General features: G+C 42.6%; 1 protein-coding gene across 2 annotated transcripts in view; it reads right to left on the reverse strand.

The window, feature by feature from the left end:
* LOC109868333 (transportin-1) overlaps window positions 1-9,276 on the reverse strand; it is a 48,321-nt gene extending 39,045 nt beyond the window's left edge. Inside the window, exons 1-5 of one of the 2 annotated variants that reach the window (XR_004205038.1) lie at window positions 9,120-9,217; window positions 8,875-8,988; window positions 7,523-7,598; window positions 4,740-4,889; window positions 3,613-3,719 (exon numbers count right to left, since the gene is read on the reverse strand). Coding sequence is in view for 1 of the 2 variants with exons in the window: in XM_031803119.1 (XP_031658979.1) it covers window positions 3,613-3,719; window positions 4,740-4,889; window positions 7,523-7,598; window positions 8,875-8,979 (438 nt within the window). In the remaining variant the exon portion in view is untranslated. Of the gene's footprint in view, window positions 1-3,612; window positions 3,720-4,739; window positions 4,890-7,522; window positions 7,599-8,874; window positions 8,989-9,119 lie in introns of both variants that reach the window. The other variant, XM_031803119.1, reaches the window with a different exon arrangement.
* Window positions 9,277-15,711: the final 6,435 nt, after the last annotated feature.

The following is a 15,711-nucleotide window of genomic DNA, read 5'->3' on the forward strand; positions in this document are numbered from 1 at the left end:
ATTTCTGAAAGCACAGTTCTACTGGGTGATGTTAATATATGTTATGTTTATTGTAATTTGAACTATCATGGGGTTGTGTCATGTGTGATATATGTGGCTTATTGATAACTCTGTTTCCTACTATAGGCAGTTGGCTGCCTGGAGATGGCAACATTGTAACGCTCCGAAGTGAATAGTTGCCAATTATGTTTGGTTTCCAAGTGCTACTGAATAAGCTCAACTGAAACGCACAATACACATCATTACTATACCAATCCATTCCAAATCTTTAATCATACACTACATGAACAAAAATATATTTGACACCTGCTCATCAAACATCTCATTTCAAAATCATGGGCATTAAAATTAAGTTGGTCCCCCTTTGCTGCTACAACAGTCTCTACTCTTCTGTGAAGGCTTTCCACTAGATGTTGGAACATTGCTGTGGGGACTTGCCTCCATTCAGCCACTGATGTTTGGCGATTAGGCCTGGCTTGCAGTCGGCGTTCCAATTCATCCCAAAGGTGTTCGATGGGGTTAAGGTCAGGGCTCTGTGCAGGCCAGTCAAGTTCTTCCACATCGATCTCGACAAACCAGACATGTCTACAATGTCATTGTATGCTGTAGGGTTAAGATTTCCCTTTACTGGAACTAAGGGGCCTAGCCCAAACCATGAAAAACAGTCCCAGAACATTATTCCTCCTCCACCAAACTTTACAGTTGGCACTATGCATTGGGGCAGGTAGGGTTCACCTGGCATCAGCCAAACGCAGATTAGTTCGTCGGACTGCCAGATGGTGAAGCGTGATTCATCACTCCAGAGAATGCATTTCCACTGCTCCAGAGTCCAATGGTGGCAAGCTTTACACCACTCCAGCCGATGCTTGGCATTGCGCATGGTGATCGTAGGCTTGTGTGCGGCTGCTCGGCATGGAAACCCATTTCATGAAGCTCCCGACGAACAGTTCTTGTGCTGACGTTGCTTCCAGTGGCATGTTTGGAACTCGGTAGTGAGTGTTGCAACCGTGGACAGACGATTTTTAAGCACTACGCACTTCAGCACTCGGTGGCCCCGTTCTGTGAGCTTGTGTGGCCTACCGCTTCGTGACTGAGCCGTTGTTGCTCCTAGACATTTCAACTTCACAATAACAGCACTTAACAGTTGACCGGGGCAACTCTAGCAGGGCAGAAATATAGTACATAAATTGAAAGGGTGTCGACATACACTATGTACAGAAGTATGTTGATCTTGCCTTGGGCGGCAGCAGAACTGCTGGGATTGGGCCTGACGAACACAATAATTTGCCTCTAATTTACTTGAACCTTGACCTGCTCAAACGGAGCCGCTGCTGTTGGGAAGTTAAAACTGTCCAAATCATTGAAGCAGCTTGCGATGCGAATCAGCCTCCTTACTTTTTCCTCAAGGACGAACTTAAGGCAGTCTTTACGTTTTGGAGAAAGAATCCCCTCTCGGCAGGTACGCTGGAAACTGGAATAATCAACACAATCCTCGCCAAGTTTGCCCAGTCGGGATACACTTAGCTAAGGTCCCTAATGAAGAACTCACGTCCTTTGCATGAGTAAAAAGAGAAACACACACACACACACACACAACACTAATTTCCAAGCAGCTTGAGGATTTATTAACCTATGAAATAGCCTATATTTGCCTTTGAAGTTGGAGCACATCGATTGCAATTTCCATCAACGATTAAAAAGCTTTATTTTGCAATGGATTTTTTCTTCCTTCCAGACAATTTGCCTGTGAACAATTTTGTTTAAAAATCACCTTTTCATTTTTTGGGGGAGGGACAACAGCAGGCATTTACCGGCTAACGGAAATCCTTATTCTAAAATATAGATTTTCAAAAGAATACTCAATCTATACACAATACCCCATAATGTCAAAGCGAAAATAGCTTTTTTGACATTTTTGTAAATGTATTCAAAATAAAAAACAGAAATTACTTTTTTTTTTACATAAGCATTCAGACCCTTTGCTATGAGACTCGAAATTAAACTGGAGCATTCTGTTTCTGTTGATCATTCTTGAGATGTTTCAACAACTTGGAGTACATCTGTGGTAAATTCTATTGATTGGACATGATTTGGAAAGGCACACACCTGTCTATATAAGGTCCCACAGTTGACAGTGCATGTCAGAGCAATAACCATGCCAGGAGGTTGAATGAATTGTCCTTAGAGCTCTGAGACAGGATTGTGTCGAAGCACAGATCTGGGGAAGGGTACCAAAAAATGTCTACAGCATTGAAGATCCCCATGAACAGTGGCCTCCATCATTCTTAAATGGGAGAAGTTTGGAACCACCAAGACTTCCTAGAGGAGGCCGCCCGGCCAAACTGAGCAATCGGGTGAGAAGGGCCTTGGTCAGGTAGGTGACCAAGAACCCGATGGCTACTCTGACATAGCTCCAGAATTCCTCTGTGGAGATGGGAGAACCTTCCAGAAGGACAACCATCTCTGCAGCACACCACCAAAACAGGCCTTTATGGTAGAGTTGTCAGACAGAAGCCACTCCTCAGTAAAAGGCACACAACAGCCCGCTTGGAGTTTGCACCTTAAGGAATCTCAGAAACAAGATTCTCTGGTCTGAGGAAACCAAGATAGAACTCCTTGGTCCGAATGCCAAACATCACGTCTAGAGGAAACCAGGCAATATCCCTATGGTGAAGCATGGTGGTGGCAGCATCATGCTGTGGAGATGTTTTTCAGCAAGGGGAAGATGAATGGAGCAAAGTACAGAGAGATCCTTGATGAAAACCTGCTCCAAGAGCGCTCAGAACCTCAGACTGGGGCAAAGGTTCACCTTCCAACAGGACAAGGACCCCAATTACACAGCCAAGACAACGCAGGAATAGCTTCAAGACTATTCTCAATGTCCTTGAGTGGCCCAGCCTAGAACCCGATAGAACATCTCTGGAGATCTGAAAATAGCAGCGCAGCGACTCTTCCCATCCAACCTGACAGAGCTTGAGAGGATCTGCAGAGAAGAATGGGAGAAACTCCCCAAACACAGGTATGCCAAGCTTGTAGCGTCATACCCAAGAAGACTCGAGGCTGTAATCGATGCCAAAGGTGCTTCAACAAAGTACTGAGTAAAGTGTCTGAAAGTTCATGTCAATGTGATATTTCTAAAAACCTGTTTTTGCGTTGTCATTATTGGGTATTGTGTGTAGATGGAGGGGAAAAAACTATTCTCAATTTTAGAACAAGGCTGTAACGTAACAAAATGTGGAAAAAGTCAAGGGGTCTGAATACTTTCCGAATGCACTGTAGCTATATATAGTTGTATATAGGGTATAGCTGTATATAGAGTATAGCTGTATATAGAGTAGGGATACTCAACGCTTATCCTACAAGGTCTGGAGCCTGCTGGTTCTGTTCTACCTGATAATTAATTGCACACACCTGGTGTCCGATGTCTAAATCAGTCCATGATTATAAGGGAACCATTTAAAAATGCAGTGGAACAGGCTTCGAGGTCCAGAGTTGCGTTTGAGGGATAGAGAGTATAGATGTATAAAGTATAGATGTACAGAGTACAGAGTATAGATGTATAGCTGAGCTCAGACGCAGCAGCTCCTGTCCTAGTCTTGTCTAATTCCTCACCTCACAGGTGTTGTAGTCCTCAGAGTCCAGCAGGAGGCAGAGTTTGGGCAACAGCTCGGGCCAGTTCTGCAGCTCCCCTTTGGAGGCAATGGTGGTGATGAGGATACCTAGGACAGGAGCGAGAGATGAGACGGTCTCCTCGAAGCAATTCTACAACCAATCAATCCTTCCTTATAACAAAACTCCAAGCTTGGCTTGGAAACCATCACTCTGTTTGAGGCTTTCCAATGAAGTCCACTGTGTCATCATCAGTATTGACAGAGCCAATATCCTGCGCTGAGTCAGTTTATAAAATGTGATTCACACATTCCTGTTCGTTCCTGTCAGATGTTTGGTAACTGTGGCAACAGAGCCCTGGCATCATCTGCTGCCTGCTGGCTCTGATAAGGAAGACACCATGCAAAACCCATTGGCTCTCTCAACAGGCCAGCTGGCCAATCAAAAGCTTCAGAAAAAAACATGCAGCCAGACACTAGCGAGAACGACTAACAAGGCTTCAGGTCAATTACGAAGGTGGAGAAAAATAACCAGAATATGTCATGCTAGGTTACGTTTTAAAATTAACCCCACGCTAAAGCCTGATGGACAGCAATTCAACTAATCCACTGTAGCAGCTTTCCTTGTGGTACAGATGACTGACACGCAATTAATGCAATTAAAATGCAATGCAATTCATTTCCTGTTCAACTAACCTGATCAAAGGTGGGCAAGCCATACAAACATGATATCATCACATTATTAAGTGCTTGTGAAAAAGGGATTTTGTCATGCATCATTGAAGGAGCAAACCGTGTAGAATTTAAACAACCAAGACTGTCTTGATCTGGTCTGATCAAGTCTGGTCTGCCTCTTGACCTAGCCTCATCACAGATCTGTTTCTGCTGTGTTGCCCACGCCTATTGTCATGCCAAACATATACACTAGTAGGATACAGCACAAACAGATCTAGAACCATGCTACACCTGACCCCGTATGGCTTATTCAACAAGATATACAGTACACTCTGCTTACCGAATGTGGTTATCATGATCAAATTATCCAGCGCGGATGTGATCACTAGAAGAGGAGTGCGCTGTAATTGAATGAAGACAACATACTCTGTTACAAATGCAGGCTACTTCACTTACCCGCGGTGGCCCGGATGAGGGGCGAGGAGTCTCCAATGTTCTGTAGACACTCGCTCTTAATGAAGTCAGACACTCCATTGGGGAAGTTCTGGTAGTGGGCCTTCACATTGTTCTTTAGGATCAGACCACTAAGAGAGCGGGTCGCCTCATCTGCAGAGAGCGTGAGATTGGGGGGGTAAAATGAGAAATGGGTGATGGAATTGATCCCTAAAATCTATTTCAATTAAGTAAATGATTGCTCTAAGCTGAAATGCATAACTGAATTAGGCCTAAACATCCAATGAAGAGTTTTCCCAATTGACACCGAATTCCAATGTCTCCAAAATTGAGTTAATAGAATTATCTACCACAACTTGGCCTACCTTCTACATGTTTTTGAATAGCGTATAAATAGAGGGGAGCTTGAATAGAGGGCCCGCAGGACGACACAGATCATTCCGACGCAGGTCATTATGATTCTTGCTGCTTTAAGTTCAGTAGTCATACCTGCGAGATCAGGTGGGCGTGTGGTCTCAATTTAATAGAGTAGGCTATAGCCTATGCATGGCCAGAGAAGCATGGGGCAGTTACCTATCCAAGAAAATGTACTTCCGAAATATGATTAGGTTATAGTTCACATTGCCTAGAAATAAATATTGATCACCTATATTTCTCCGTCTGAAAATCTTCCCACTCCTATAAGATAGGCTCTAAAAATAGCTCAAGAGAGCTCAAGTCTCTCCAACTCTACTCTCTTTAAACTACATCTAACATATTGGCTGATATAGCCTAATATGAAATGGGCACGTGAGAATCTCTGATCATTATCCTATTTCTTAAGTTATTGCGCATTTCATATTGCCTATAGGGTGCAACATTTCTGGGACCATGGCTGGCAAGTGAGCTGGGTCACATACGCCTAAAATAAACATTGCGAGACTGCGGTAGAGTGGGTTGGAATCGGACTGAAAGTGCAGGCAAGGTGCAGTATGAAAAGCTGCAGTTGCAGGCGGGAGCGGGATGAAGAAATCAGTCCTGCACAGACCTCTACTTGAATACACTATTAAGTACATTAGAGACAAACAGGTTATACTACTAAAGTGTGAAAGGGGTTGGTGTATAGCCATGTGTCATATTGCAACACTACTAGAAAACCAAAACATACAAACTCCCATACCCTCTACCCAGTACGAGGCACTCAGCCAGCTAAACCAAAATAAGAGAAGCATGTAGCTAGATTCCTGTTGATGCTAAGGAAAAAGTAGGAGTGTGACCTCATAGCAGAAGGCTGAGAAGGCATTAGCAAAGCTGGATAGCAACAGCAAATCAGACAATGGCAAATTATTGCTTTCACTGACTTTGAATCAAAGCTGAAGAAAATGTAAACATTCCCCTTACAAAACATTGCTCTATTTCAGAGTTTCCCAAACTCGGTCCTGGGGCCTCCCCTGGGCACACGTTTAGTTTTGTTCCTTAGCACTACACTGCTGATTCAAATAACCAACTCATCATCAAGCTTTGATGATTTGCAATCAGCTGTGTAATGCCAGGCCTACAATCAAAGTCATGGCCTCAGAGTCATTGAGTACGGTTACATGCACACAATAACATCATTATTGTGGACAGACAGATGAATATAATCATCTGAATAAAACATTTTGCATGCTTTGCAAGAAGAATGATTTCCCTAATAATCCTGTTTACATGGACCCATCTGAAATCAGGCTACCTGATGGCACTCTGATAAATGCAGAAAGTCTCCAATCAAAATTAATTTTCTACAACAGCAACAACGTTATTTTTGGGAAGCATATTTGATTTTAAGCACGGACATATAACGTTTGTATGTGATAAGTACGCATTCATTCAGCTGTTTCCCGAACTCACTTCACTGGCGCTAAAGGAGGGAGGCTCGTTTGGCTGCTTCTAGCACATGCACAGATCAAATACACAGCTGGAACTGTGAAAGATAGAGCAGAAAATCTGGTGTTTTAATCAGCGTATGCTTACTTTGATTTCGACCTCACGCCGATTATGATAAGCAGAAGAAGGTGTTTACATTACTATTTCATAATCGGTATAATAATTACTGTACATTTAAACGTACTCAGTGTTTCCGTTTGGTCAAAGGTCAAATCAGCAAATTATTGTGTTAGGTAGTGAGAGATTGTTTAGCCTGAAGGAAACTATGGGCATTACCCATCACCCCAGTGATATCTTACTGTATGATAATTCTCCTTCATGGGCATGGCTGTCTGATCCAATGTCTCCCTCTGTTCTGATTGAAATTACACTCAAATTCGATTTCCGCTGCTCCTCTCTTGACCCAGAGCAGTGTAACAAATGCCATCCTAAAACGCAATGGCTCATCAGCCCAAACCATTGGGTCATCTACTTCTAGTGTACAGTAACAGGCTGTCAGGCAGGTCAGGATTTGAGTGGCGCCCCGCCAGGCATAAGACTTTAAAATTAGAGTGACCCATATTCTAGTGGTGCGGTGTGGTGCCATATCATCAGTGACAAGACAGAAGACACCAGCCGTGGGGTTCGTCGCCAGGGTTCTCCACTCCTAGAACAGACAGTCACGTTGCCCCTGTCACTAGATGATCAGAAAGTCAGCCTGTGTGTAATCTCACCCCCAGAGAGAGCTGGCTAGTGGACGTGATTAGCCTGTCTGACTGCCAGTGGCCATACTGTAACCTGCAGTAGTGTTGTGTAATAATATGCATTGAAATTAAACATAGCTTCAGGGCATTGGTGTAAATATGACATGGAGAATGAGGGTGGAAGGGTAAATGTCCTACCTTCTGATTTCAACTTCGTCAGCACGAATATCAAGTAGTTGTTGAAGTCTGGGTATTGGTTGAGCTGTTCCAATCTCTGAAGAGGACATTGGTTAAGGTGCAAGTCTACATTGGGTGCAAAACCATAGAAGTAGATATGCTGTGTGTGTGTGCTGTATTCACAAGAACAATTTGTTTGTAAAGGTCGATGTTGACCAGCCATAAGTGTTAAACGGCCTGCAAACACTTGCCACATGAAGACGGCACAGTGATGCCGAAACGTTGCTGGTTTACGCAACGCAGCTTGTACACAGAGTGTGCGACTCTATTCTTATAGCATACAGTTTACGCGCGCCGTTAGTCAGCTCATGCTTTTTATTAAAATGTTTTTTTTTTTTTTAAGAGACCATCAATGGACACCATGAATAAGTGGTTATCAGAAATCAGTCACAGTTATCATAGGGTGCCCAACAGGCTGATGCTGTGCAGTTTGCGCACATATCCAAATAGAAGCACTTGGCATTTCAACAACATTGACTAGTGGTGCTAAGCCTTGACCAGACAGACGGAACTATAATCTGTATGACATACATGGACAATATTGCATCACTCAAACACTACACATGGTAGGTCGACTATAAAGACGTTATAACACAACATCATCAACGAACAAGGTCTTCAATGCACACCAACATTCATGATCTGATTGTGCCTTGATACTGTAACACCTGTGTTGATGACAATGTGACAATGAGGATCAGATTTATTATCCCATTACAAGCGTGTGTGGCTGGCTACAAAGTCACCTTCCTACACTCAGGTTCAACAAGATGTCAAGACAACAAAATGACAACGTTGTTTTGAGCATTATTTTTAACATCACATTGTATAACGGGAGAGATGGAAATCAGACTGGGGCCGAAAGAGGGCTTGGGTGACTCTCTAAACACAGGGCTTGGGTGACTCTCTAAACACAGGGCTTGCAGTTTCTTTGTGGCATTTAAGCCCCCAAGGGTCAGCAACATCCCCAGCAAGCTAGTTACACTGTACCCGCTAACATTACATTATTTCAACAACACTACTAGGAAATCAAAGGATTTTAGATTATACGAAACTGTCATAGGGAATACATTTGTTGAAATTATTTATGGATTAGGTAAAGATTGTGGTGTCATGCAACAGCTGTCACTTATGACATTTCCATCATACTGTGACTGATTCAATAGAAAATGTACTGTGGTCATATTTGTGACATTGTACAGTAAGTAGCTAGCTGGCTAACTATATTGTAGTGCGAGCCCTGCCCGCGTGTAATGTTAGCTAAGCTAACCGAAAAGCTACCACTTTTACATTTAGCCGAGAGCAAAGGATACTTGCTGGACGGATCTTTGAGTGGACGTATCGGGAGACTGGGACTCTTTCAAAAGCTGTAGAATTTGCTGAAGTCCTTGCTCATCTGGTTTCCACTCGCACTCCATCTTGGTTTGCTGCAATGAGATGAAACGGATAATGCAATTGTCAACACACACTGTAAATGAACGTTTTCCTCTTTCCAGTTGAAGAGACGCCATTAGATTTTCTAAGCAGTGTAAATTGCATATATTATTGTGTCACCTACCCGATATATCGTAGTCTTTCTTCCTCAAAAGCTACTGTGTTGAATTTATAACGTTTAGACTTGGGCCTGTCAGCACAGAGACGTTCCGTTTTTACAACAAGCTACTCATACAGATTCATGGCGCATTTACAAGACCCAACTGTGCTGTGACGTCTGCAAGGTCCTAGTGCTCGTCAATTTCATTCCACTCTATCCCACTCAGTTCCTTCTTCTTCTTCTCCTGTGTTCGCATACATTTAATGTGCATGTCGCCACCTATTGTACTACAACAACAATAAAAAATGTATTGCAGAAAAGGTGGAAAACTACATCACAAAACCCCAAAACAATTGTAAAAATGGTCTGTCCTTAGTTGCAACACTCACTACCGAGTTACAAACTGACTCGGGAAGCAACGTCAGCAAAATAGCTGTTCGTCAGGAGCTTCATGAAATGGGTTTCAATGGCCGAGCAGCCGCACACAAGCCTAAGATCACCATGCGCAATCTCAAGCATTGGCTGGTGTGATGTAGAGCTCAGACATTGCACTCTGGATCAGTGGAAAGGTGTTCTCTGGAGTGATGAATCACACTTCACCATCTGGCAGTCCGACGAACAAATCTTGGTTTGGCAGTTGCCATGAGAACACTACCTGCCCCAATGCATAGTGGCAACTGTAAAGTTTGGTGGAGGAGGACTAATGGTCCGGGGCTGTTTTTCATGGTTTGGGCTGGGCCCCTTAGTTCCAGTGAAGGGATATCTTAGTGCTAAAGCATACAATGACATTGTAGGCAATTCTGTGCTTCCAACTTTGTGGCAACAGTTTGGGGAAGGCCCTTTCCTGTTTCAGCATGACAATGCCCCCGTGCACAAAGCAAGGTCCATACAGAAATTGTTTGTCGAGATCGGTATGGAAGGACTTGACTGGCCTGCACAGAGCCCTGACCTTAACCCCATCGAACACCTTTGGGATTAATTGGAACGCCGACTGCGAGCCACGCCTAATCGCCCAACATCAGTGCCCGACCACACTAATGCTCTAGTGGCTGAATGGAAGCAAGTCCCCGCAGCAATGTTTCAACAGTGGAAAGCCTTCCCAGAAGAGTGGATGCTGTTATAGCAGCAAAGGGGAGACCAACTCCATATTTGGAATGAGATGTTTGATGAGCAGGTATCCATATACTTTTGGTCGTGTAGTGTATGTTACATCAAAACCCATCCCACTCTTTCAGTCACAGTCACAGTCACAGTCCAATACAAATCACATCCCTACACAAGCTCAGGGGCCAGGGGGGGGGGGGGGGAATCTTCAGACAGAATTTCCTGCAATGCCTTGTTCGTGTAGATCCAAGTACCTTTTAGGCACATATACAATAATGTTCAGTTTCTCTGACTTCTTGTTAGTTTGGCCAGTACAGTTTATCACCTGCACAACAAAATCTACCTTCTTCACAATCAGAGTTTCAGGATCTCTCAGCTGCTGAACTACATTCTCAGCAGACTTCGAGGCATCCACTACCATATCTTCCTCATATCACTGCCTCCACATAGTAGACCTGCTTGACTGCCCTGATCCTTGCTACTGCCAATGGCGATTTTAGCATGTAAATCTTGGTGGGGTAAAACATACTAAAAGTGGAATGCATGCCAGCAAAGCCACTACACAACACAACACTAAACAACACATTCATTGCACTATAACGGTCACCAAAAACTGTTAGGGCCTAAATAAAGCTGTCCCAACATCTTACCACTGCTACACCTGGCTATCAGCGGAGCCTTGTCTGGCAGCGAAACACTTCATTCAGCCTCATTTACTGCCTTTTAAAAAACATAGCAGATATAGCTGACTTGCTAAACAAATGTGGTTTCACATATTACATAATTTATGCAGCAGCATACAATAAATTTTTGGACTGACCTTGTTATGCTGTGCTGACTTGAACAGGAAGATGGCGCGGTGGTCCTTCGTGTGTAAATTTAGTCATCAAAGTCTGCTATTCTCTGGATTTATGGTGCTTTAAAAACAACTGGGAACTCTGAAAAAAGCCATGTTGAATCATTATGATGTCATTGATCTTCAGGTCTTAGCGTTAGAAAGAGGCCGGATTTACAATTCCGAGTTGGATGACCGTTCAAAACGTATTTTCACAGTCGGACCTCGTTTATTCCCAACTTCCCAGTTGTCTTCAACTCACTGAAGTCAAGTTTTCGCAGTTCCGAGTTAACAGTTGTTTTTATGCGCTGCACAAATCATGCTTCATTAACAGCATGGCCAATATTGAATGTTTATCATTTTTTACTTGAAAAAGAGCCCCTTAATCCCTGATTTGGGACCACACAGGCACTATCACTGATTCCTTCCAAACCTCTCATTGTTGAATTTGTGATTTCCTACTTGTTGTGTAATGTTTATGTCCAATGGCCGATGAACACCAATACATTTTATCTATAATTTCTCTTCATATGACAAGTATTAAAAAGGATTTCCCAGTAGTTTGTCGACTTGATTCATGATGATGACTGCTTGCTGAGATTTTGAAAGTATGATGATCAATCCAATCAAAGCTACTGTACATATAACGTGATTTGGCATAATTTTATCTGTGGCCAATGACCTTGAGCCAGCCTTCTTGGATGGGCACTTCTAATGTAACTCAATGGCAGCACCCAAAGGGCTAGAATTTAGAGGTCTACCCTGAGACATGGCGGTGACGTAGCGTCACTCATGGGGGCACTACATCACTACATATGTTTAGAGTGGATGAACTTGTGCAGGTGAGCCTAGTAAAGGAGCCCTTTGAGGTGATTGTTTGACAGTCAGATGAAAACAACATTGTGTTTATGTCACAATAATTGCTAATACATTTTAAAAGTTAACGAGGTGACACCAATCGGTTTGCATGTATTTGCATATTTCCATTAGGGAATACCTTTTCTATGACGTACGCATGTGCAATAAGTCAATTTGCCCTTGCACTCCTTCTAAACAACGCAATTTTTTAAAACTTTGGCAAAGGGTCACATCTACAAAACTTAGTGTACTCTGATTGCAACAGATTTTAGTTTTGGGAACAGAAAAATTTATTGAGATCAGGCTTTTCTTTGATGAAAAGGTCAGAAGAATGTTGGCCCAGTCCCATCTCGCTCCATACTCGCCACTGCCGGCCACTGGGCTTCCTCTCCTCACCGTATTTGAAGCATCTGGCTCTTTGTTCTATCTGTGATGTCATCATGGTTATGATTGACTGATTGGATGATGGACATGTTAAAGAAGTGTCACTGAACATTTTATCAAATCAGAGTTTATTGGTTGCGTACATGGATTTGCAGATGTTATCGCAGGTGCCCCGAAATGTTTGAGTGTGCAAAGCTGTCATCAAGGCAAAGGGTGGCTACTTTGAAGAATCTCAAATATAAAATATATTTTGATTTGTTGAACACATTTTTGGTTACTACATGATACCATATGTGTTATTTCATAGTTTTGATGTCTTCACTACTATTCTACAATGTAGAAAATATTAAAAACAAATAAAAACCCTTGAATGAGTAGGTGTGTCCAAATGTTTTACTGGTACTGTATATATATATATATATACAGTATAAATATAAATATATATATATATTTATATTCTATACTCTGACATTGCTTGTTCTGTTATTTCTTAATGTCTTTCTTTTAACTTTTTGGATTATATGTGTATTATTTTATATTGCTAGGTATTACTGCACTCTTAGAGCTAGAAACACAAGCGTTTCGCTGCACTGCGATAACATCTATACTGAGTATATAGAACTTTATAAACACCTGCTCTTTCCATGACAGACTGACCAGGGCTGCGTTTCAAACTCAAAGTAGACAGCCCTCGGCCCTAAACCCTCAGCCCTATACCCTTGGGGGAATCCCCGCGGCCATATTTGTCGTCGGTCCAAATGATTAGCCAAGCAAGGGAAGTTTGCAACGTAAGCCCCTCAGCCCTCGTTTTTAATGGAGTTTGCGAGTGTACAATTATGTTCACTTTGGGGCCTGAAACGCCCCATAACTCAATACGCAATGATTGTACATCCTCTAAGAAAAGTCCGCCAAAACTAAAAACCTCAATATGGAGTCAACATACAAGTGTAAGTTTTTTAAAAAATGTAAAAAGTAAAAAATTGTGTTACTAATGCACAAACACGTCTCCTTAAAGTAATTATGCTTTTGTTGGGTTAGCTTTTGGAAATTGTAGAAAGAAAACATTTTCCTTCTTCAGAAGTAGCTAGGCAGGCTAACGTTAGTTAGCTAATTAATTTGCTAGCTATCATACAGTAGGCGTCTATTAATAATGATATAGTTAGTATAATTAGACATGCAATCATAATTGACTGTAGCCCATATAAAGCACCCACAAGTCACTGGTGGCTGAAAACACAATCATCGCGGGATGAACGAGTGACGAATTTCCGGGCAAGGGTTCATTTAAAAAGGGGATAGGGTGTCTAAGTGTTTGGAATGCAGCCCATGTGAATCCAGGTGATAGCTATGATCCCTTATAGAGCCCCACATTGGAGGTGTCATAATACCCATAAAACCTACCGATCAAACAGGGAAATGGTTCCAATGGTTTTTCCACCATTCATTTTCCCCACTTCAAATAAGGGCTGTGTTTCATGTAGACTTACATCGGCATGATATTTTGATAACCATGTAAATCTCTCGCCGACAAAGTGACTTTTATAAATACATTCGGCTCTATTTACTCAGATTTAAAAATGCTAATTGGCATCAAAGTAGACATCATGCAAGACTAAAAATCCCTGCAAGCTCCTGCACGTCATCACTTTTTGACTCTCCACTGTAGCCCCATCAATGTGGATGGGGGCATGCTCTCTCTGTCTCCTGTTGTCTACGATCAGATCCTTCGTTTAGTTGACCTTGAGGGAGAGGTTTTTTCCTGGCACCTCTCCACCAGGGCTCTCACCTCCTCCCTGTAGGCTGTCTGTCACGTTCTGACCTTTATTTCCTTTGTCTTGTCATTATTTAGTATGGTCAGGGCGTGAGCAGTCTGTTTTTCTATGATTTGGGTATTTCTATGTTTCGGCCTAGTATGGTTCTCAATCAGAGGCAGGTGTCATTAGTTGTCTGATTGAGAATCATACTTAGGTAGCCTGGGTTTCACTGTGTGTTTGTGGGTGATTGTTCCTGTCTCTGTTTGCACCAGATAAGGCTGTTTTGGTTTTCATGTTTTGTTCATGTCTAGTTGCTTTATTAAAGAACCATGAATAGTAACCACGCTGCGTATTGGTCCGCCTCTCCATCAACTCAAGAAAACCGTTACACTGTCTCGTCGTTGTTGGTAATCAGGCATACCACTGTTGTGTCATCAGCAAATTGGATGATTGAGTTGAAGACCTGCTTGGCCACAAAGTCATGGGAGAACAAGGAGTACTGGAGGGGGCTGTGCACGCACCCCTGTGGGTCCCCCATGTTGAGGATCAGCATGGTGGATATGTTGTTGCCTAACTTCACCCCTTGGGGTCAGCCCGTCAGGAACTCAAGTACCCAGTTGCGCAGGGACAGATACAGTGATGAGCTTGGAGGGCCTTATGGTGTTGAAGGCTGAGCTGTACTCGATAAACAGCATTCTTACATAGGTATTCCTTGTTCAGGTAGGATAGGGCAGCATGCAGTGCAATGGCAAATTCAACCTGGTCTCAGAGCATTTCGTATTATTCTGTGAATCTGAGTTACTCCATTTAGTATGATATGTTACATTTCAAATGGTTACATAAGAGAGATTGTTACTTAAGGTAAAAATTTAAGTAGGGTGGTTGGTCGGGGTGGATGGGTAAGAGAGTTCGAATCTCATCATGGACAACTGTTACAAATCCCTTTTGGCCCGACAGTCTAGGGGGGGGGTGGTAATGAGACCTGTAACATAACTCATGCAAATTCTAATAGTGACAAAGTAAAAGTGAGAACGAAATAACTACGACAACTGAAATCTACTGTCAACCTCAAGGTTTATTTGTAAACACACGGTAATGGTGGGAGCAGGAAAAGGGGCTGAGCTGGACCCAAGGAAAGAAACAATAAGTATTCAAAAAAAGACTAGCCTACTTTAACAACAGCTAACTAACCAAAAATACAGTGGGTGGTCCGCCCAGTTCTAACTAGTGTATTTAACAAAGTCTACCTACGGGTAGTGTATGCCCATGGGCGACTTGTCTTGGTTTCCCCACCAGCAATTAAACACAAACACCATAACCAAAAACAATACTCACAGGTGATGAAAGTGCTATGGAGGTGCTCAAAAAAAAAAAAGAGGTTAATACACAACGAGAGAGTGAAACACAGAGACCTACAGAAATGGCATTTACAGAGAGATTGAGCTCTAGAGCAAACAACTGACGGGGTTTTTAAACCAAGGGAAAGGAACTGTGATTGGGTAGGAAACAGGAGGAGGTGTGTCTTCTGATTGATGATTGGATTGGTGACTGATTGGGGAGTGATGATTTTCACCTGTGAGTGGAGAAGGAGAGAAAAGAACACAGGATACACACACACACACAGCGACAGGATACCTGTATCCGTAACAACAACTATAGCATTTTAGTAACTTTTCAACAA

This window comes from Oncorhynchus kisutch, linkage group LG23, assembly GCF_002021735.2.
Source record: "Oncorhynchus kisutch isolate 150728-3 linkage group LG23, Okis_V2, whole genome shotgun sequence".
Taxonomy (NCBI): domain Eukaryota; kingdom Metazoa; phylum Chordata; class Actinopteri; order Salmoniformes; family Salmonidae; genus Oncorhynchus; species Oncorhynchus kisutch.